This window comes from Hemibagrus wyckioides, linkage group LG07, assembly GCF_019097595.1.
Source record: "Hemibagrus wyckioides isolate EC202008001 linkage group LG07, SWU_Hwy_1.0, whole genome shotgun sequence".
In the NCBI taxonomy this organism is placed as follows: domain Eukaryota; kingdom Metazoa; phylum Chordata; class Actinopteri; order Siluriformes; family Bagridae; genus Hemibagrus; species Hemibagrus wyckioides.
Window position 1 is genome coordinate 32073440 of NC_080716.1, and position 23961 is coordinate 32097400.

Sequence of the window (23961 nt, forward strand, 5' to 3'; positions counted from 1 at the left end):
TTTACCTCAGATACCTTAGCCACAGCTGCACGTTACCTCATTTACCTCAGCCACAGATCAACATTATGTCAGTTTACCTCAGGTACCTCATCCATAGCTTGACATTATGTCAGATACCTCATCCACAGCTCAACATTCTGTCAGTTACCTCAACCTCAACATTGCCCCAGCTCAATGTTACCTCAGCACAGCTCAGCATTACCTCAGAAACATCAGCCACAGCTTAACATTACCTTGGTAACATCAGCCACAGCACCATTGTTACCTCAGAAACATCGGCCCCAGCTCAACATTACCTCAGAAACATCAGCCCCAGCTCAACGTTACCTCAGTTACCTCAACACAGCTCAATGCTACCTCAGAAACATTCATCCCCTGCTCAATGTTACATCAGAACAGCTCAATATTACCTAAGAAACTTCGGTCCACGCTCAACATTACCTCAGGAACATCAGCCCCCGGTCAATTTTACCTCAGAAACATTGGCACCGGCTCAACATTACTCCCTTTAAGAGTTGGGACATTTTCATGTGCAATTTCATGTGCAATAATAAATAATGGGTGCAAGAGTAATTATGGGCCTTTCATGTACAATACAGCTTCACCACTATCATTTATTAAAACTAAAACTTGTGTGCAGAACTACAGTTCTACACTATTATTTGCACAGTATTTTTATTTATTATTAAACATCAGCCCCAGCTCAACATTACCTTTACATACATTACAGTATTTTTTTTTTCCTTCTCCTTGTGTAAGGTATATATTTCTTTCTTTCTCTCTTCCATTTTTATTAGAGCAACTGTAACATGGCAAAGCATTTTCCACCAGGGATTAATAAAGTTCTTAGAATCTCAAATTTGAATCTTGAACATTACCTCAGGAACATCAGCCCCAGCTCCACATTACCTCAGCACAGCTCAATGTTACCTCAGAAATATCAGTCTCAGCTTAACATTACCTCGATTACATCAGCATAGCTCAATGTTACCTCAGAAACATCAGCCACAGCTGCACATTACCTCAGTCACCTCAGCCACAAGACAATGTTACCTCAGCCACATCTCAACATGACCTCAGAACCAAAGGAACGTTACCTCAGATGCTTCAGTAATAGCGGAACTTCACCTCAGGTACCTCATCCACAGCACAATATTACCTCAGAAATATCAGCCACAACTCAATGTTACCTTGTTACCTCAGCCGCAACTCCGCATTACCTCAGTAACATCAGCCACAGCTGCACATTAACGTAGTTACCTCAGCCAGAGCTCAATTTTTTGTTAGAAACACCAGAAACAGCTCAATATTACCTCAAAAACATCAGCCACAGCTTAAGATGACCTAGGTGTCTTCAGTGACAGCTCTATGTTACCTTGTTACCTCAGCCACAGCTTGATATTACCTCAGTAACATCAGCCACAGCTGCATGTTACCACAGTTACCTCAGCGAAAAATGATCTGTTACATCAGTCAGAGAAATTTGTTACCTCAGATGCTTCAGTAACAGCAGAACTTTACCTCAGGTACTTCATTCACCGCTCAACATTATGTCAGTTACCTCAGGTACCTCAGCCACACATTAATTAAATTCAATTCCATTTTATTTGTATAGCGCTTTTAACAAAGAGCATTGTCTCAAAGCAGCTTAACATAAGAAACAACATAAGAAACAACAAACAGACAAACAGTCCTAAATTACCTCAGTTACCTCATCCACAGCTCAACATTATGTCAGTTTACCTCAGGTACCTCATCCACAGCTCAACATTCTGTCAGTTTACCTCAGATACCTTAGCCACAGCTGCACGGTACCTCATTTACCTCAGCCATAGCTCAACATTATGTCAGTTTACCTCAGGTACCTCATCCATAGCTTGACATTATGTCAGTTACCTCATCCACAGCTCAACATTGTCAGTTACCTCAGGTACCTCATCCACAGCTCAACATTGTCAGTTTACCTCAGATACCTTAGCCACAGCTGCACGTTACCTCATTTACCTCAGGTACAGCTCAACATTATGTCAGTTTACCTCAGGTACCTCATCCACAGCTTGACATTCTGTCAGTTACCTCAGGTACCTCATCCACAGCTCAACATTCTGTCAGTTTACCTCAGATACCTTAGCCACAGCTGCACGGTACCTCATTTACCTCAGGTACAGCTCAACATTGTCAGTTTACCTCAGGTACCTCATCCACAGCTTGACATTCTGTCAGTTACCTCAGGTACCTCATCCACAGCTCAACATTCTGTCAGTTTACCTCAGATACCTTAGCCACAGCTGCACGTTACCTCATTTACCTCAGGTACAGCTCAACATTATGTCAGTTTACCTCAGGTACCTCATCCACAGCTTGACATTATGTCAGTTACCTCATCCACAGCTCAACATTCTGTCAGCTACCTCAGGTACCTCATCCACAGCTCAACATTATGTCAGTTTACCTCAGGTACCTCATCCACAGCTTGACATTCTGTCAGTTTACCTCAGGTACCTCATCCACAGCTTGACATTATGTCAGTTACCTCATCCACAGCTCAACATTCTGTCAGTTACCTCAGGTACCTCAGCCACAGCTCAACATTGTCAGTTTACCTCAGGTACCTCTGCAAGGCATTACGACATTTACCTCATCCACAGCTCAACACTATGCCAGTTTACCTCAGTTACCTCATCAACAGCTCAACATTCTGTCAGTTACCTCAGGTACCTTATCCACAGCTCAACATTCTGTCAGTTACCTCAGGTACCTTATCCACAGCTCAACATTCTGTCAGTTTACCTCAGGTACCTAAGCCACAGCTGCATGTTACCTCATTTACCTCAGCCACAGCTCAACATTATGTCAGTTACCTCAGGTATGTCTGCTCAACATTATCATTGTCAGTTTACCTCATCCACATCTCGGCATTCTGTCAATTTACCTCAGGTACCTCATCCACAGCTCAACATTATCATGTCAGTTTACCTCATCCACATCTCGACATTGTCAGTTTACCTCAGGTACCTCATCCACATCTCAACATTGTCAGTTTACCTCACCCACAGCCGCACGTTACCTCATTTACCTCAGCCACAGCACAATGTTACACAACTGCAGAATGATTTTAGCTGCCTCAGGTCATGCAGATGTACTGGCAGGTGAGAGCGAGGCAGGCCAGAACAAGACACTGCAGAACCAGTGACGTCAGATGAATAAACCCAAATCTGACTCCACTTCCCCCGCACACACAACAAAACACACAGCTTATTCAAGCCTGCCAGAAAAGATGACGCTGGCTCTGAATTATAATTATGCTCTCCACCATAAACTCAGCAGAAACAGAACACGCTCGAGGAGAAGACGGTTTAAAAAAAAAAAAAAAAGAAAAAAAAAAAAGAAAAAAAAAAAAGAGTTCCTCCTTCATGCAACTCAGAAAGAAAAGAAAATGTTGTGACCATTCCATGCTTTTAGATACCATCAAGACTGAGCTTCTTCTTACACACAGGTAAATTCAGGTGTGTTCTGTTTTACTGCCTATCCAAAGCTGTGTCACTGACGAGGTTTTCAGGAAGAAAAATAGAAAACAGAAAAAAAGGGAAGTGAGCTAGGAAAGGAAACCTCACAGAGAAGTGTGTGATCGTCAGAAAACCACGAGTGCATGCTGGAAAGCTCGAATGTGTTACCTGTTATAACAGGTCATTAATAAAGGATACACAGCTTTATGCAAACTCTTTAGCCTTAAGCTAAGACTGCTAATGTTAGAAAGTTTAACACTATCCTCATAAAAATGTCAGTTATAAAGCAGACGTATCGCTAAAGTAGGAGTTAAAAGACTAATACGATGATCTGTCATTTTCACAATCAGTCTACACAGTTTTCTGTGCATGCTTATAACACAGGTTAAGAGCGACATTAAAGCATGTGATACAGGAAGTGAAATCATGCACTTCAACAACCGCCTGAAAACAACAACACTGTTTCCATGGCACACTGGAGACAGAAATAATGCGACAGTTTATGTCACACGGCCTTAATAACGCATGATGTGGCTTAAAGGTTATAAGAGTCTTATAAAACGCCAATGAAATGTTATGCTACGTGTATTCAAGTTTATAATGCATCTATGACAAGAAACATTGTTATGAAACTTCTTATCCTTACATCCTTAATATAAACTATAAACTGCTATGAAGTTTAGTCCACATCATAATGCAGCTATAACTTTCTATAACCTGTTATGAAGCTTAGTCCATCTCATTATGCAGCTATAACTTTCTATAAACTGTTATGAAGCTTAGTCCACCTTACAATGCAGCTATAACTGTTATAAAGTTTAGTTGACCTTATAATGCAGTTTGTTTTGAAGCTTGGCTAAGTTATAATGCAACATTAGCTGTACACAAATTATCATTAATTAAGTTAGATCACATTATAATGCCTAAATAACTGCTGTAACCACTGATGGAAGTGTTATAAACATTAGATAACTATAGCATTTGACTATAATGATAATCAAACTGCCATAAAGCATGTTATAATGCATATAAAGTGCATATAAAGGAATCAGGCTACTTTCATAAGAAATGCATTATTTGAGCCTTATAACCTCACAAAGTAGACATTATAAATAAAAAGCTAACCAATTTTAAGTAGATTAAGGATGACAAAGGCTGATGCTAAAAGAAAACTAAAGTAGCTTAAGACTAATTAAATGCCATGAAGTTGTAAGGTGCTGTTATTAAATGTCTATGCAGCTACAGAGAAACCGCATATCTGGTATTAACAAGCAGAGTAAAATTTATTACACAGAAAGTAGCTAAAGGCTTATTAAAATGTTATGAAGCTGTAAAGAGCAGTTATGAAGCTTTGGTTTATGAAGCCACAAGGAAATGATTATGAAGGCTTACTGAAACAGAGAAACAGGTAGCTTAGCTATCTGCATAAAGTAGCTTAAAGCTCAATAAAACACTATGAAGCTGTAAAGAGCAGTTATAATGCTTAGGCATCTCAATAAAGTGGCTTAAGGCTTGTTACAACTCTATATAGCTGACAATAGCAGTTTTGAAGCTTAGTTATCAGTATAAACTAGTTTAAGCCACAGTAGAACCTTACAAAGCTGTAAAGAGCAGTTATAAAGCTTGGGTATCTGAGTAAAGTAGGTTAAGAGTTTTTAAAAACCCTATAAAGCTCTAAAGAGCCATTATAAATGTTGGGTATTGTATAATTCAGTTAAAGGCTTATTAAAACTGTATGAAGCTGTAAAGAGCTGTTATAAAGCTTGGGTAGTGCATAATGCTATTAAATGCTTATTAAAACCCTATGAAGCTGTAAAAAGTCGTTATAAAGCTTGGGTACTGTATAATGCAGTTAAAGGCTTAATAAAACCCTATGAAGCTGTAAAGAGCCATTATAAAGCTTGGGTATCTAAGTAAAGTAGGTTAAGAGTTATTAAAAACCCTATGAAGCTGTAAAGAGCCGTTATAAAGTTTGGGTACTGTATAATGCAGTTAAAGGCTTATTAAAAGCCTATGAAGCTGTAAAGAGCTGTTATAAAGCTTGGGTGGTGCATAATGCTGTTAAATGCTTATTAAAAACCCTATGAAGCTGTAAAAAGTCATGATAAAGTTTGGGTACTGTACAATGCAGTTAAAGGCTTATTAAAACCCTATGAAGCTTTAAAGCGCTGTTATAAAGCTTGTGCATCTTTAAAAAGTAGTTTTATCTTACTTAAAACCCTATGAAGCTGTAAAGGGCTGTTATAAAGCTTGAGTATCTAAGTAAAGTAGGTTAAGAGTTATTAAAAACCCTATGAAGCTGTAAAGAGCCGTTATAAAGTTTGGGTACTGTATAATGCAGTTAAAGGCTTATTAATAGCCTATGAAGCTGTAAAGAGCTGTTATAAAGCTTGGGTGGTGCATAATGCTGTTAAATGCTTATTAAAAACCCTATGAAGCTGTAAAAAGTCATGATAAAGTTTGGGTACTGTACAATGCAGTTAAAGGCTTATTAAAACCCTTTGAAGCAGCAAAGAGTTGTTATAAAGCTTGGGTATCTGAGTAAAGTAGGTTAAAAGTTATTAAAACTCTATGAAGCTGTAAAGAGCCGTTATAAAGCTTGGGAGTCTTTAAAACGTTGTTTTATGTTACTTAAAACCCTACGAAGCTGTAATGAGCTGTTATGGATAGTGTAGTGGTTTAAGGCACATAAAAGCGCTATGACGGTGTATAGAGGCGTTATGAAGCTTGAAGATGTGTATACAGTAGTTTCAGGGCTGAAAGTCAGTGCTAACTCACCAGCAGACAGTCGGTGTTGATCTCTGACTTGGGATCATTCAACATGGAGTCGATTTTCTCGAAACGAGCTGATAAACTTTTCCCAGCAGACATTTTCCTCTCTTTTATTCAAAGTTCAATCCCAGGATAGATTAAATATATATATATATATTGATGTAGTCGGTTGTTTTTAATCCTTGCGACTAGCCAGCTAATAAGTTTTAGCCTGCTAGCTCCCAGCTAGCTAACTTCCTTTTGACTCCGAGTTTGATCAGAGGAGCGGATTCTTCTGTCTTTTCAGCCTCTCAGTCTCGTCTCGGCGTATATAAGAGCGAAAAACCACAAAAATCCACATTTTCACAGCAAAAAAAAAAAAGAGTCTAAAAATGAAAGGTAGGTAGTTTTAATCCTGATTTAAGTCCCAATGCAAGTTGGCAAAGAACACCAAAAAAAGTTCCAGCCTTGCCGCTGGATTAAATTAGCGCCCAAATACACACATATAGAGAATATATATCTATATATATATTTTTAAAAATAACATATATATATGTAGTCAGATAGATGATTGAGAAGTTAATAAAAATAATATATAAAGTGATAAAGTTGTGATGGTCCCAGGCCTGAGTCCATCTCACTCTGACAGCTGCAAAGAAGCGGCGGAAAAAAAAAAAAAACTTCGCCTTCAGAATTTCAAACACTTAAAAAATATTTACGATCCCGTTTCTCTTGTTAAAAAAAGTCTCCTCTGTGGGTCAGCCTCGAGCTTTAGACGTGACCACGGCGTGTGGTCATCCAGTGAGGTGTATTGGCGCACCGATAGATCGATAAATCAGACTTTGATCGACGTTGTTTGTTTCAAAAATAATACATTCTCCCAGAGCCCGAGAGCAACATGTCCGCCTTCCTGTTCAAACCGCTTCAACACTTACTGCTCACCGCGCATGCGCAAGAACCTTCCGAAGACACAGACACGTTGGAGCGCACCGCGCATGTGCCGGAGCCTTCGCCGATGAGAGCATGCGGGTGCCTACTGCGCATGCGTCAAATAAGATTATACAAGCACTTTAATAAAATACTTAAAATAAAATTAAGGATGAATTCAGCTTTACTACTAACAACAACAAAACAACAACAACTATTATTATTATTATTATTATTATTATTATTATTATTATTATTAATGTCTGTCTACCTGTCTGTCTGTTTATATACCCATCTCTGTCCACCTGTCTGTCTCTTTGTCTACCACACTCTCTGTCTGTCTGTCTAGCTCTCTGTCTGTCTGATTCTATACCCATTTGTCTGTTTATATACCCGTCTGTCTGTCTACTTTTCTCTTTGTCTGTCTCTCTTTGTCTGCCTGTCTACCTCTGAGCCTGTTACTATCAACAAGGACTGTGTGGAGTTTGTCAAGACCTACAAGTACCTTGGAGTACAGCTGGATGAAAGAATGGACTGGACTGCCAACACAGACGCTCTGTGTAGGAAAGGACAGAGCCGGCTGTACTTCCTACGAAGGCTGGCTTCCTTTAACATCTGCAAAAAGCTACTGCAGATGTTCTATCAGACTGTTGTGGCGAGTGCCCTCTTCTATGCGGCAGTGTGCTGGGGAGGCAGCATAAAGAAGAAGGACGCCTCACGTCTGGACAAGCTGGTTAGGAAGGCGGGCTCGATTGTGGGCTCAGAACTGGACAGCCTGACATCAGTGGCAGAGAGGAGGACGCTGAGCAGGCTCCTGTCCATCATGAACAATCCACTGCATCCACTGTACAACATCATCTCCAGACAGAGAAGCAGCTTCAGTGACCGGTTGGTGTCACTGCCCTGCTCCACTGACAGACTGAGGAGGTCGTTCCTCCCCCATGCCATGAGACTCTTTAATTCAACATGGGGTGGGAGGAGTCAGTGCTGACACTACTCTCTCTCTGTACTGGACTGTACAATAAAACACACACTACACACAATACACTCCGGTTTATACAGAACTCTCACTACACTCCGGTTTATACGGAACTCTCACTACACTCCGGTTTATACAGAACTCTCACTACACTCCGGTTTATACAGAACTCTCACTACACTCCGGTTTATACAGAACTCTCACTACACTCCGGTTTATACAGAACTCTCACTACACTCCGGTTTATACAGAACTCTCACTACACTCCGGTTTATACAGAACTCTCACTACACTCCGGTTTATACAGAACTCTCACTACACTCCGGTTTATACAGAACTCTCACTACACTCCGGTTTATACAGAACTCTCACTACACTCCGGTTTATACAGAACTCTCACTACACTCCGGTTTATACGGAACTCTCACTACACTCCGGTTTATACAGAACTCTCACTACACTCCGGTTTATACGGAACTCTCACTACACTCCGGTTTATACGGAACTCTCACTACACTCCGGTTTATACAGAACTCTCACTACACTCCGGTTTATACGGAACTCTCACTACACTCCGGTTTATACGGAACTCTCACTACACTCCGGTTTATACGGAACTCTCACTACACTCCGGTTTATACGGAACTCTCACTACACTCCGGTTTATACGGAACTCTCACTACACTCCGGTTTATACAGAACTCTCACTCCGGTTTATATGGAACTCTCACTCCGGTTTATACAGAACTCTCACTACACTCCGGTTTATACAGAACTCTCACTCCGGTTTATATGGAACTCTCACTCCGGTTTATACAGAACTCTCACTACACTCCGGTTTATACAGAACTCTCACTACACTCCGGTTTATACAGAACTCTCACTCCGGTTTATATGGAACTCTCACTACACTCCGGTTTATACAGAACTCTCACTACACTCCAGTTTATACAGAACTCTCACTACACTCCGGTTTATACAGAACTCTCACTACACTCCGGTTTATACAGAACTCTCACTACACTCCGGTTTATACGGAACTCTCACTACACTCCGGTTTATACAGAACTCTCACTACACTCCGGTTTATACGGAACTCTCACTACACTCCGGTTTATACGGAACTCTCACTACACTCCGGTTTATACGGAACTCTCACTACACTCCGGTTTATACGGAACTCTCACTACACTCCGGTTTATACAGAACTCTCACTACACTCCGGTTTATACGGAACTCTCACTACACTCCGGTTTATACAGAACTCTCACTACACTCCGGTTTATACGGAACTCTCACTACACTCCGGTTTATACGGAACTCTCACTACACTCCGGTTTATACGGAACTCTCACTACACTCCGGTTTATACGGAACTCTCACTACACTCCGGTTTATACGGAACTCTCACTACACTCCGGTTTATACAGAACTCTCACTACACTCCGGTTTATACAGAACTCTCACTACACTCCGGTTTATACAGAACTCTCACTCCGGTTTATACAGAACTCTCACTACACTCCGGTTTATACAGAACTCTCACTCCGGTTTATATGGAACTCTCACTCCGGTTTATACAGAACTCTCACTACACTCCGGTTTATACGGAACTCTCACTACACTCCGGTTTATACAGAACTCTCACTACACTCCGGTTTATACAGAACTCTCACTACACTCCGGTTTATACGGAACTCTCACTACACTCCGGTTTATACAGAACTCTCACTACACTCCGGTTTATACAGAACACTCACTACACTCCGGTTTATACGGAACTCTCACTACACTCCGGTTTATACAGAACTCTCACTACACTCCGGTTTATACGGAACTCTCACTACACTCCGGTTTATACAGAACTCTCACTACACTCCGGTTTATACGGAACTCTCACTACACTCCGGTTTATACAGAACTCTCACTACACTCCGGTTTATACAGAACTCTCACTACACTCCGGTTTATACAGAACTCTCACTACACTCCGGTTTATACAGAACTCTCACTACACTCCGGTTTATACGGAACTCTCACTACACTCCGGTTTATACAGAACTCTCACTCCGGTTTATACAGAACTCTCACTACACTCCGGTTTATACGGAACTCTCACTACACTCCGGTTTATACAGAACACTCACTACACTCCGGTTTATACAGAACTCTCACTACACTCCGGTTTATACGGAACTCTCACTACACTCCGGTTTATACGGAACTCTCACTACACTCCGGTTTATACGGAACTCTCACTACACTCCGGTTTATACGGAACTCTCACTACACTCCGGTTTATACGGAACTCTCACTACACTCCGGTTTATACAGAACTCTCACTACACTCCGGTTTATACAGAACTCTCACTACACTCCGGTTTATACAGAACTCTCACTACACTCCGGTTTATACGGAACTCTCACTACACTCCGGTTTATACGGAACTCTCACTACACTCCGGTTTATACGGAACTCTCACTACACTCCGGTTTATACAGAACTCTCACTACACTCCGGTTTATACAGAACTCTCACTCCGGTTTATACGGAACTCTCACTACACTCCGGTTTATACAGAACTCTCACTACACTCCGGTTTATACGGAACTCTCACTACACTCCGGTTTATACGGAACTCTCACTACACTCCGGTTTATACGGAACTCTCACTACACTCCGGTTTATACGGAACTCTCAATAAACTGAGATTTGCACAGAACTCATAAACACGCAGTTTTTGCACATCGAATAGGTCTGTAACTTTAAACACTTGTCTTGCACATTACTTGTTTTTCATCAAATTCTCCATATTTATTCCTAAATCTCTGTATTTAGTATTTTTCTGATATATTTTCTTATATTGTTATATTCTGCTATATTTTGTAATATTTTATATTTTGTTATTTGATATAATTTTGTTATATTTTGTACCCTAATTTGGGTATTTTAGAATTATTTTTTCCTATATTTTATTATATTTTTATATTCTGCTATATTTGGTAATATTCCTTCCTATTTTATCTATTACCTGTGTTTGTGGATACTGCTGGAAACTGTGAATAAAGTATCTATCTATCTATCTATCTATCTATCTATCTATCTATCTATCTATCTATCTATCTATCTATCTATCTATCTATCTATCTATCTCTCTCTCTCTCTCTCTCTCTCTGTCAACCTCTCTGTCTCCCTCTCTGTTTGTCTGTTTGTTTACCTCTCTCTCTCTCTCTCTCTCTCTCTCTCTCTCTGCCTGTCTACCTCTGTGTCTGTCTGTCTGTTTACCCCTCTCTCTCTCTCTCTGTCTGTCAACCTCTCTGTCTCCCTCTCTGTTTGTCTGTTTGTTTACCTCTCTCTCTCTCTCTCTCTCTCTCTCTCTCTCCCTCTCTGTCTGATTATATACCTGTCTGTCTTTTTACCTTTATTTCTGTCTGTCTACCTCTTTGTCTGTTTATATACCCATCTGTCTGTCTGCCTTTCTGTCTGTTTGTCTTCCACTCTCTCTGCCTGTCTGTCTACCTGTCGGTCTGTTTATATACCCATTTGTCTGTCTAATTTTCTGTCTGTCTGCCTACCTCTCTGTCTGTCTGTTTATATACACATCTCTTTATTATTGTGTGTCATTTTGTAATCTATTTAAATTGATCAGAAAGCTTTAAAAAAAAAAAATGAAGCGTCTTCTGTTAAAACGTGAAATAGACAGTGTGTTTCAGTTGCAGTAAAACACAAATGTATTAATTAATGGTCGTAGTTTTTGTGATAAATAATCTGACCTGAAAAAACCTGTTTAAAACTTCAAAAAGGAGCAAAAGTTTCGTGCATTAACTTCCTCCACAGGAAATATGGTTCAGAAATATTTATTTAAACACTGGTAAACCTCTAAAAAATATTTAGAGGAAATATTATTATATTTATATTATTAAATTATTATATTATTATTAGAGGAAATAATATTAATATAGTATATTATTCTACATGTTAAGGCATTAAATAATATTAATACATTTTAATAGATATTTTTGGTATTTAAGCCCTGGTTCGTTACATTAATAAAAGGCGTTTTTACATTACTTTAACCGGTCGTATATCTGCGTTCATCTCTATTCACTCCTCATTGCCCTCTAGCGGCACTGCCGTGTATTGCATATGAAGCAGGACGTGGGTGTGATTCGCGAGGGCCAGTTGGGGTATAGTGCGCATGCGCAGAGAGTTCTGCAGCGACATGAACACGTCAGTGGGCTGGTCATCCAAGTGCAATATTGACCAGAAGATGCTTTTTGTAGATTAGAATTTAAATCCTCTAAAAGATCTATTTATTATTGTTTTAAAATAACATTTTAGTTCATGTCCAATAAACCTAGTGATCCGTGATTTCCATGTTGTTTCATTTTTTATTGCATGTCTACCCTTCTGTCTATCTCTCTGTCTGTCTGTCTACCTCTCTGTCTGTTTATATACCCATCTGTCTGTCTACCTCTCTGTCTGTTTATATACCCATCTGTCTGTCTACCTCTCTGTCTGTTTATATACCCATCTGTCTGTCTACCTCTCTGTCTGTTTATATACCCATCTGTCTGTCTACCTCTCTGTCTGTTTATATACCCATCTGTCTGTCTACCTCTCTGTCAGTTTATATACTCACCTGTCTGTCTACCTCTCTGTCTGTTTGTCTGTCTACCTCTCTGTCTGTTTATATACCCATCTGTCTGTCTACCTCTCTGTCAGTTTGTCTGTCTACCTCTCTGTCTGTTTATATACCCATCTGTCTGTCCACCTCTCTGTCTGTTTATATACCCATCTGTCTGTCCACCTCTCTGTCTGTTTATATACCCATCTGTCTGTCTCCCTTTCTGTCTGTCTACCTCTCTGTCTGTTTATATACTCACCTGTCTGTCTACCTCTCTGTCTGTTTGTCTGTCTACTTCTCTGTCTGTTTATATACCCATCTGTCTGTCTACCTCTCTGTCTGTTTATATACCCATCTGTCTGTCTACCTCTCTGTCTGTTTATATACCCATCTGTCTGTCTACCTCTCTGTCTGTTTATATACCCATCTGTCTGTCTACCTCTCTGTCAGTTTATATACTCACCTGTCTGTCTACCTCTCTGTCTGTTTGTCTGTCTACCTCTCTGTCTGTTTATATACCCATCTGTCTGTCTACCTCTCTGTCTGTTTATATACCTATCTGTCTGTCTACCTCTCTGTCAGTTTATATACTCACCTGTCTGTCTACCTCTCTGTCTGTTTGTCTGTCTACCTCTCTGTCTGTTTATATACCCATCTGTCTGTCTACCTCTCTGTCTGTTTATATACCCATCTGTCTGTCTCCCTTTCTGTCTGTCTACCTCTCTGTCTGTTTATATACTCACCTGTCTGTCTACCTCTCTGTCTGTTTGTCTGTCTACTTCTCTGTCTGTTTATATACATATCTGTCTGTCTACCTCTCTGTCTGTTTATATACCCATCTGTCTGTCTACCTCTCTGTCTGTTTATATACCCATCTGTCTGTCTACCTTTCTGTCTGTCTACCTCTCTGTCAGTTTATATACTCACCTGTCTGTCTACCTCTCTGTCTGTTTGTCTGTCTACCTCTCTGTCTGTTTATATACCCATCTGTCCGTCTACCTCTCTGTCTGTTTATATACCCATCTGTCTGTCTCCCTTTCTGTCTGTCTACCTCTCTGTCTGTTTATATACTCACCTGTCTGTCTACCTCTCTGTCTGTTTGTCTGTCTACTTCTCTGTCTTTCTGTCTACCTTCTGTCTGTTTATATACTCACCTGTCTGTCTACCTCTCTGTCTGTCTGTCTACCTCTCTGTCTTTCTGTCTACCTCTCTGTCTGTCTGTCTACCTTTCTGTCTCTTTATATACTCACCTGTCTGTCTACCTCTCTGTCTTTCTGTCTACCTTTCTGTCTGTTTATATACTCACATGTCTGTCTACCTTTCTTTCTGTCTGTCTAATTTCTATCTGTCTGTCTACCTCTCTATCTGTCTGTCTACCTCTCTGTCTATTTATATACTCATCTGTCTGTCTACCTCTCTGTTTGTCTGACTTTTTACATACCTGTCTGTCTACTTCTCTGTCTGTTTATATACCTGTCTGTCTGCCTACCTTTCTGTCTGTCTACCTCTCTATCTGTTTATATACCTGTCTGTCTGTCTACCTCTCTATCTGTTTATATACTCATCTGTCTGTCTACCTCTCTGTTAGTCTGTCTTTTTATATACCTGTCTGTCTACTTCTCTGTCTGTTTATATACCCGTCTGTCTGTCTACCTCTATGTATGTCTGTCTACATCTCTGTCTGTTTATATACCCGTCTGTCTGTCTACCTCTATGTATGTCTGTCTACATCTCTGTCTTTTTATTTACAGTCTGTTTGTCTACCTCTCTGTCTGTCTGTCTGTCAAACTCTGTCTGTTTATATACCCATCTGTCTGTCTACCTCTCTGTCTGTCTGTTTACCTCTCTGTCTACCTCTCTGTCTGTTTATATACCCGTCTGTCTGTCTACCTCTCTGTCTGTTTATATACCCGTCTGTCTGTCTACCTCTCTGTCTGTTTATATACCCATCTGTCTTTTTATATACCGTCTGTTTGTTTACCTCTCTGTCTGTCTGTCTGTCTACCTCTCTGTCTGTTTAAATACCCGTCTGTCTGTCTACCTCTCTGTCTGTTCATATACCAGTCTGTCTGTCTACCTCAATGTATGTCTGTCTACCTCGCTGTCTTTTTATATACCGTTTGTTTGTCTACCTCTCTGTCTGTTTAAATACCTGTCTGTCTGTCTACCTCTCTGTCTGTCTGTCTACTGCTCTGTCTGTTTATATGCCCATCTGTCTTTCTATCTCTCTGTCTTTTTGTCTACTTTTCTGCTGTTTATATATTCACCTGTCTGTTTACCTTTCTTTCTGTCTGTCTGTCTACTTTTCTGTCTGTCTGTTTACATCTCTGTCTGTTTATATACCCATTTGTCTGTCTACCTCCCTCCCTGTCTGTCTGTCTACCTCTCTGTCTGTTTATATACCCCTCTGTCTGTCTACCTCTCTTTCTGTTTATATACTCATCTTTCAGTCTACCTCTCTTTCTGTTTATATACCCGTCTTTCAGTCTACCTCTCTGTCTGTTTATATACCTCTCTCCTTGTCTTTCTGTCTGTCTACCCGTCTGTCAACCACTTTGTCTGTCTGTCTACAGAGGATAGAAAATAAATACACATTCTTCCAAAACTTGGAGGTTTATTTGTTTTCAGGTTCTGTGAACTTCCTGGATATAAGTGGGACTTGTTTCCTCTGATCCACACATCACAATATACTACATAAATAAAGTTTATGACACGAACTGACACAACACCAGCGTGTCCACACCTGGATTTAGAGATCTTCCCTGACTCCTCTTTGCAGAACTGGTCAAGCTCGGAGAAGTGTGTTGTTTTTTCTCACAGATAGACAGTAACCTTCAACACAATTCCACAGATGAATTTGGAATGAGATTTATGTCAGGACCAGAGTACCTTCTTCCTGGCAAGCTACTCCAGGTTAGCTTTGGACTTAGGTTTGTGTTTTTGTTGTCCTGTTGAAATATGAAATTCCAACCAATTTTCAGATGTTCTGCAGCAAGTTCTTGACCCACAATTGTCCTGGGTAAAGCTCCCTCTATTTACATTTACATTTCTGACATTTGGAAGACGCCCTTATCCAGAGCGTTGTATAAAAGTGCTTTGAAGTCTTTATCAATGAATATATTAACACTGGTTTAATAGTTCACAGACTTAGGATACTATCAGCATAAATATAAATGAGTCTAGATTTATACCTACCTCTTACCCTGAGAGATGGTGGACCAGTCAAGCAGTGCTAGTGGATCAGAGGGAGAGAGGTGCAGTGCGAGGAGTAATAAGAGTTTTGAGGTCAGATGGTGCTGGTTCATTCTTGGCTTTGTAAGCAAGCGTCAGTGCATTGAATCTGATTCAGCTACTGGAAGCCAGTGGAGGAGCAGCAGTGGGATGGTGTGGGAGAACTTAGGCAGGTTAAAAACAAGTCATGCAGCAGCATTTTGGATCATTTGCAGTGGACGAATTGCATTCAGAGGAAGACCTGCCAGAAGAGAGCTGCAGTAGTCCAGTCTCGAAATGACCAGAGTCTGAACAAGCAGTCTGTTTGAATAAAAATGACCAAATCATAAGAAAAACCGACATGAGCATGTGACATTAACAACATGGGAGGAAAAGGACAGTTGATTGTCCATGGTTACCCCAAGGTTGCGAGCAGTGGCCGAAGGGGAGATCAGGGAGTTGTTCATAAATAATGCAAGATCCTGGATGAATCACCTGGGATGACCATCAGTTCAGTTTTGCTGGGATTGAGTTTCAGCTGATGAGCTTTCATCCAAGATGAAATGTCTGCCAGACACGCTGAGATATGAGCAGAAGCCTTGGTATCTGAGGGAGGGAAGGAGAAGATAAGTTGGGTGTCATCGGCATAGCAGTGGTATGAAATCCCATGTGAGGATATAACTTCACCAAGGGAGTGAGTATAGAGGGAGAAAAGGAGAGGACCAAGTACTGAGCCTTGTGGGACGCCAGTGGAGAGTCTGCATGGAGCAGATGTCGATCCCCTCCATATTACCTGATATGAGCGACCATCCCCATTCCCATGCTTTCACACGAATTCCAAGACTCCTGAGGGTGGACAAGAGAGTCTCGTGGTTGACTGTGTCAAAAGACAACTTCCCATACCAGGAGTCAAACCCAGGCCACCTGGGTGAAAACCAGGAATCCTAACCACTAGACCATATGGGAGACTGGCCAACCTGTCACACTGCTTCCACCACAATGTTTCATAGTCAAGGTGCTGTTTGGTTTTAGGTCATGTCCAAAAGTTCTACTTTGGTCTTTAAATATAAAAAAGACAAACCCTTTTTGCCTTTCGTTTTGTCACACTCCTGCACAGGTCACGTGTCTTCGACTGTTGCTTTTATATTGATCATAAAATCCTGCAGGACTTCTCTCGGACCAAGTATCACCTAGTTTTGATGGATCCATAAAGACATGGATGAGTGAGTTTGGTGTGGAGGAACTTGACTGAGTCCTGACCTCAACCCCATAGAACACCTTTGTGCTGAATTAGAGCGGAGACTGAGAGCCAGACCTTCTCATCCAACATCAGTGCCTGACCTCACAAATGCGCTTCTGGAAGAATGGTCAAAAATTCCCATAAACACACTCCTAAACCTTGTGGAAAGCCTTCCCAGAAGAGTTGAAGCTGTTATAGCTGCAAAGGGCGGGACAACTCCATATTACATTCATGTGCAGGTAAAGGCAGGTGTTTTGACCTGGCTCACAGTCTCTGCTCTAATTCATCCCAAAGGTGATCTATGGGGTTGAGGTCAGGTTGTAAATTGTCCAGCATTGAATTAAGTGGAACACTCAAAAAGTGTCTTGAAATCTTTGGGACGAAAATTAGAAACCTAGAAACATAAAATCATGAACAATTCAAGAATTTCTTCTGGGGAGGTGGGGGGGGGGTGGTTGGGGGGGGGGTTAAAATTGAGGCCGGAAACTCGAAGAACTTTCCAGTTCCGACTCGCTGCGAATCAGACATCACTAGTCGAACTGTGATCTAGTCATTGTTTGTGTGAGCGCAAGCAGGCGGTGCAGTCGATAGCAGATGGGCTCGATGAGGCGCTCCACAGCGCGTGCAGATGCAGCGTCATTCTGCTCTGATGTTTGAATGAAAGTCGGTGAAATCGGTTCGTGCGCGCGCAGGTTTAAACAGGATTCTCTCTCACACACGGACACGGACACGGACACACCATGCCTGTATTCACCGGTACGCGCGCTCACACACATTTTGTCTGAGCGGTTTTTACACTTTACAGCTTGTGTGTGTGTGTGTGTGTGTGTGTGTGTGTGTGTGTGTGTGTGTGTGTGTGTGTGTGTGTGTGTGTGTAACTGTCTCTGTGTGACTGAGTGTGTGCGGTGACCGGAAGTTAGCATCAGAGCTAGCGGGGCTAACCTAAACCTAGCTCACACGGCATGGAGTAATCAGTGTATCAGTATTTTTTTTTTTTATTGTTCTACAGATAAAACTCTTTTTTTCCCTAAAATTGAGCACGAGCACAGAATTCACTGACACGCAGAAACGGAAGTGATACGCTGTTCGAGCGCGCGCTCTGCGGGTGCATGACTCAGTATGCTAGCTATCTAGCTATGCTAAGCTAACACAAAGTTGAAGCTCGGGCGCTGTAAAATAAATTATACGTATTGTTTTTTTTATTGTACGCGATTGATTAAGTGTCATATGATCGTGAGGTTAATGTTTGTTATTTTAAATAAGAGTAATGAGAAGAAATTTTATCTTGTGCTCTGGTACACGCCTAGCTAGCAGAACTAGCCTAGCTAGCTACTAGCTACCAACTGTATGTGAGCTCATGTCAGTGTTTCAGCCTCTGTTCATCTCTCTGTGATGATAATGATGATGATGATGGTGTGTGTGTGTGTGTGTGTGTGTGTGTGTGTATGTGTGTATTCCACAGTGAATGTGAAATGGGGTAAGGAGAAGTTTGAGGCAGTGGAGCTGAACACTGAGGAACCCCCCATGGTGTTTAAAGCCCAGCTCTTCGCTCTGACCGGGGTTCAGCCGGACCGACAGAAGGTCATGGTCAAGGGAGGAACACTAAAGGTGCAATAAACGCACACACACACACGAATATACAACACCTCCATGATGCTGTCATGCTGCACTGTGTGAAATCTTTACTCTCTCTCTCTCTCTCTCTCTGTTTCTCTCTCTCTCTCTGTTTCTCTCTCTCAGGATGACGAGTGGGGAAACATCAAGGTCAAAAATGTAAGTATAGCTAAAAAAAAATCTCAGAAGAAAGGGATTTCTTGAAAAAGAACAAAAATCCAGGTGTGTGTGTGTAGGGAATGACGTTCTTGATGATGGGGTCAGTGGAGGCGCTGCCCGAGGAGCCGTCTGTCCGTCCAATGTTCGTGGAGGACATGACTGAGGAGCAGCTCGCTTCAGCCGTGAGACTCGTGTTTATTTATTATTATTATTGATGTTATTATTTCAGAGATATCCTAATAAACTCTCCATATTGTGTGTGTGTGTGTAGATGGAGCTACCGTGCGGACTGACGAATTTGGGGAACACATGCTACCTGAACGCCACAGTGCAGTGTCTCCGCTCAGTGCCTGAACTCAAAACCTCTCTTAAGAAGTGTGTGTGCTAATGACGCTTCATTACTGAACCATAATCTACAGTGTGTGTGTGGAGGAACTTGAGACATTTGTGTGTGTGTGTATATGTGTGTGTGTGTGTAGGTATTCTGGTGCATTGAGATCCTCTGGAGCAAATGCGCCGTCTCAGTACATCACAGCAGGTCAGTGTGGCGTTTGTTAAAATAAAAAAGTGTGGGCGGAGCCACAAACCATGCATTGGGATTAGTGACCCAAGACAGGTCAGTATTTTTTTTTGTGTGTGTGTGTGTAGCTCTGCGTGACCTGTATGAGTCGATGGATAAGACTTCCTCCAGTATCCCCCCAATCATCCTGCTGCAATTCCTGCACATGGCCTTCCCTCAGTTCGCTGAGAAAGGAGATCAGGGACAGTACCTACAGCAGGTGAATATACTACACCCTGATCCGTACCCCTTACACCATATTCTCTAAACACACATTCCCCCTACACCTCTGTCCCTACACCATAATCCCTACACCCTGAATCCCTACCCTTTACACCATAATCCCTACACCCTGAATCCCTACCCCTTACACCCTATTCCTTATACCCTGAATCCCTACCTCTTACACCATACATCCATAAACCTAAAAGGTCATTAGGTAACTAATCACTACCCCCTGACCCCAACACTCTAACCCCTCAGTAACTCTCATCATATCTGTGTGTGTTCAGGATGCCAATGAGTGCTGGGTTCAGCTGATGCGGGTTCTCCAGCAGAAATTAGAACCTCAAGAATCTGAAACCCCCATGGAGGTAAGACACACTACTAATATGATTAACAACAGGAAGTGGTTAAAAATGTGTGTCTCTTTAAAAAAAAAAAAAAAAAAATGCTCCTGGCTTGCAGACAGGTGATGGTGACGGCGGAGCTGCAGCTTCATCCACAAAGAAGAACTTCATTGACCAGTTTTTTGGGCTGGAGTTTGACACTACGTATCCTTTAAGATCGGGAAGGCTGATTTTAAGTAACAGTGTTGATAACTATTTATTCATTCGTTCATTCACTGTGTGTACGTACGCGTTCCTCTTTAACTCATTTATGTGAAGAATGAAGTGCACAGAGTCAGAGGATGAAGAACCTGTCAAAGGTACAGAGAACCATCTGCAGCTCAGCTGCTTCATCAACCAGGAGGTCAAATATCTGGCAACCGGCATTAGATTGGTGAGTAACAGCAGCTCTGACTGTAGTGCAGCTTCAGTTAATATAATGTTATTGTTTCTATAGTAACAGCTCTCTGACAGGAATGTGCTGTAATAAAAGCTAACTTATACTAATCTTATCTTTCTCTCTCTCTTAATCCAGCGACTACAAGAGGAATTAACAAAGTTTTCTCCATCTCTACAGAGAGATGCTCTCTATACAAAATCGGTACGACACTATACATCACCTCGTTTTATTTTAGCATTACATATGGTGCATTTTATGCTAAATATTTGTTTATCTGTCCTTTTCAGTCTAAAATCAGCCGTCTCCCGGCGTACCTGACTGTCCAGATGGTTCGCTTCTTCTACAAAGAGAAGGAGTCTGTTAATGCCAAAGTCCTCAAGGTAAGATAACCTTAGTACATAACTTTAGGTAGACCGCCTGTGTTGTGCAGCATCTCCTGGATTAGAGTTAAGGCTTGTAGGAGTCACCTCCAGTACTTTTTCCTCTGCATCTAGCACTATAATCAGCCAAACATATCAATGTTGTGGTAAATTCTTATCATTATGCACGTAGGACGTGAAGTTCCCCCTCATGCTGGACGTGTATGAGATGTGTGCTCCTGAGCTGCAGGAAAAAATGGTGTCTGTGAGGTCCAAGTTTAAGGATATGGAGGACCGAAAGCTGGAGAAACAGCAGCAGAAGGTAAGATTTCACCCATTCACCTATCCTCTGTGTGTGTGTGTGTGTGTGTGTGTGTGTGTGTGTGTGTGTGCGCTGATGTCACTAGTTACCATTCTCCTCATTTCTGTTCCGCAGATCAATAAGAAGATCGAAGCTCCAAAAGAAGTGAAATACAAAGACTTTTCTTTTCCTGACGGTGTGTGTGTGTGTTTCTGTCATAAACATTTATGCAAACATGGGTGAGGTGATTGAGATAACGTCTCATTGCTGTGCAGATCTGGGCTCCAATAATAGCGGTTACTACGACCTGCAGGCTGTTCTGACACATCAGGGCCGCTCGAGCTCCTCTGGCCATTACGTCGCGTGGGTTAAGAGGAAAGAAGGTGAGGAGAGGACCGTAACACACTGTACACATCTCTAAAGAAAATAAAATACAAACATACACTTACTCGAATCAGGCCACAGTTCTCACTCAGAACTCCACCCTAACCAATCAGGCCACAGTTCTCACTCAGAACTCCACCCTAACCAATCAGGCCACAGTTCTCACTCAGAACTCCACCCTAACCAATCAGGCCACAGTTCTCACTCAGAACTCCACCCTAACCAATCAGGCCACAGTTCTCACTCAGAACTCCACCCTAACCAATCAGGCCACAGTTCTCACTCAGAACTCCACCCTAACCAATCAGGCCACAGTTCTCACTCAGAACTCCACCCTAACCAATCAGGCCACAGTTCTCACTCAGAACTCCACCCTAACCAATCAGGCCACAGTTCTCACTCAGAACTCCACCCTAACCAATCAGGCCACAGTTCTCACTCAGAACTCCACCCTAACCAATCAGGCCACAGTTCTCACTCAGAACTCCACCCTAACCAATCAGGCCACAGTTCTCACTCAGAACTCCACCCTAACCAATCAGGCCACAGTTCTCACTCAGAACTCCACCCTAACCAATCAGGCCACAGTTCTCACTCAGAACTCCACCCTAACCAATCAGGCCACAGTTCTCACTCAGAACTCCACCCTAACCAATCAGGCCACAGTTCTCACTCAGAACTCCACCCTAACCAATCAGGCCACAGTTCTCACTCAGAACTCCACCCTAACCAATCAGGCCACAGTTCTCACTCAGAACTCCACCCTAACCAATCAGGCCACAGTTCTCACTCAGAACTCCACCCTAACCAATCAGGCCACAGTTCTCACTCAGAACTCCACCCTAACCAATCAGGCCACAGTTCTCACTCAGAACTCGTAGTACCCCCCCTGGGGCTAGTAGAGGGTTTATTACACACCAGCCACACTTTAAACACAGATGTGTATAAATTATGCAGTAGATTATGTATAGAATAAGCCACGCCCACAAAAGAGAAACTTATTTTTTTTCCCTTTCTGTATTCTTGCAGATGAATGGGTGAAGTTTGATGACGACAAGGTGAGCGTGGTCACACCAGAGGACATCCTGAAGCTGTCTGGAGGCGGAGACTGGCACATCGCCTACGTGCTGGTTTACGGGCCGCGGCGTCTCGAAGTCATGGAAGAAGAACAGAAACAATAACACACACACACACAATCACGCGTTCTTTACCGCCATCTCTGAGCACTGTCTGCATAAGATGTGCAATAAACCCTGGTGTCTTTCAAACCCCACCTCACATCACATCAGCGTGGTCTCTGTGCACGAGTCTCCGCCCCCTGGGGGCAGCTGTGATGCATATGGGCGTTATGGTTTTGGATTTTTGTGGGATTTTTATTTTTTTGTAGCTTCTCCTCTATCTCCATGTCATAATCTGAGGCAATCACTGAATCTTGGGCTGAGGGAAGGAAGAGAAGAATTAGAAAGGTTATGATTTCATAAAAGTTTCATATTTTTTTTTTTATTATTTTTTTTTTGCATCTTCAGCAGTCCCTCAGGTGACGACAAATGGCACATGTCCCGAAATGCCAGGTGATGGCGAGCGTGCGAGAAATAAATCGGTTTGGTTCTGATGCAGTTGTCTTAAACACGGCGTCGTTTTTGGAGGTAAAATGGATCAAAGTCCACGTGCTAACAAAACAGGGCTAGATTTTTGTTTTTGGTAAAAACATTCATCCAACTTTAGCAAGATTTCTAGCAAGCTAGTTATCTAGCTAATGTTAGCACTTAGCTAATTTAGTACAGCACTGTGTGTGTGTCAGGTTTTGCAGTGGTGATCTGTGATTGGCTGAGCAAATTTAACTTTGATTTGATGGAGTATATCGTTTGTTGCTAGCTAATTATGAGCAAAGCTAATTTTAATCTGATTTCTCAACAAAACAAACCTCTTAACTGAGCTTGTGATTGTTACTTCGAGCAAAAACCGACTTGGGCTCTGTGGAAACGTTTTAAACGCTAGTGTCACAAACGCTCATGTTACATTAGCAGGTTAAATTCAACCACAGATCAGCTCCAAACCCGTACAGACTCTACTGCTGATGGTTTGCTCACTAGAACAAGATGACAGACTCGAACGCTGCTTCTCTCTCTTATTTTTAAAAGAAACTCTGCCTTCTGACTGAAACACACTCATCTATCCACAGGAGATACCTCCTACATGTTATAGCAGTGTAGAGTGTTGTCATATTTTTATGTTTGGCTTTTTCAAATGGACCATGTGACTCAAATTTGTCCCAGATCAGTCTTTACTCTGGGACTGAAGCTAAATCAGACAGGAAGTTCTGGTCAGGAGTCTGT

General features: G+C 41.8%; 2 protein-coding genes and 1 non-coding gene across 8 annotated transcripts in view; 1 reads left to right on the top strand and 2 right to left on the bottom strand.

The window, feature by feature from the left end:
- The window catches only part of rock1 (Rho-associated, coiled-coil containing protein kinase 1), a 52025-nt gene extending 44844 nt beyond the window's left edge, over positions 1–7181 (bottom strand). For 2 of the 3 annotated variants that reach the window (XM_058394305.1, XM_058394302.1), the window contains exon 1: positions 6285–7180. In XM_058394305.1, the coding sequence (XP_058250288.1) occupies positions 6285–6377 (93 nt within the window). In that variant the 5' untranslated portion in view covers positions 6378–7180. Of the gene's footprint in view, positions 1–6284 lie in introns of all 3 variants that reach the window. The other variant, XM_058394303.1, reaches the window with a different exon arrangement.
- Positions 7182–16895: 9714 nt separating this feature from the next.
- trnae-uuc (transfer RNA glutamic acid (anticodon UUC)) lies at positions 16896–16967 on the bottom strand. Its single transcript has one exon. It is a non-coding gene; the product is annotated as a tRNA-Glu (tRNA).
- Positions 16968–17819: 852 nt separating this feature from the next.
- Positions 17820–23961, top strand: part of usp14 (ubiquitin specific peptidase 14 (tRNA-guanine transglycosylase)) — a 6888-nt gene continuing 746 nt past the window's right edge. Inside the window, exons 1-16 of one of the 4 annotated variants that reach the window (XM_058394945.1) lie at positions 17820–17997; positions 18704–18849; positions 18982–19014; positions 19092–19196; positions 19286–19389; positions 19494–19552; positions 19663–19793; positions 20086–20166; positions 20261–20346; positions 20461–20575; positions 20717–20782; positions 20869–20961; positions 21134–21262; positions 21377–21437; positions 21517–21624; positions 22655–23961. The exon at positions 22655–23961 is cut by the window's right edge and continues 746 nt beyond it. In XM_058394945.1, the coding sequence (XP_058250928.1) occupies positions 17982–17997; positions 18704–18849; positions 18982–19014; positions 19092–19196; positions 19286–19389; positions 19494–19552; positions 19663–19793; positions 20086–20166; positions 20261–20346; positions 20461–20575; positions 20717–20782; positions 20869–20961; positions 21134–21262; positions 21377–21437; positions 21517–21624; positions 22655–22806 (1485 nt within the window). In that variant the 5' untranslated portion in view covers positions 17820–17981 and the 3' untranslated portion in view covers positions 22807–23961. Of the gene's footprint in view, positions 17998–18158; positions 18359–18383; positions 18587–18703; positions 18850–18981; positions 19015–19091; positions 19197–19285; positions 19390–19493; positions 19553–19662; positions 19794–20085; positions 20167–20260; positions 20347–20460; positions 20576–20716; positions 20783–20868; positions 20962–21133; positions 21263–21376; positions 21438–21516; positions 21625–22654 lie in introns of those variants that run through there. The other 3 variants (XM_058394947.1, XM_058394949.1, XM_058394948.1) reach the window with 3 other exon arrangements.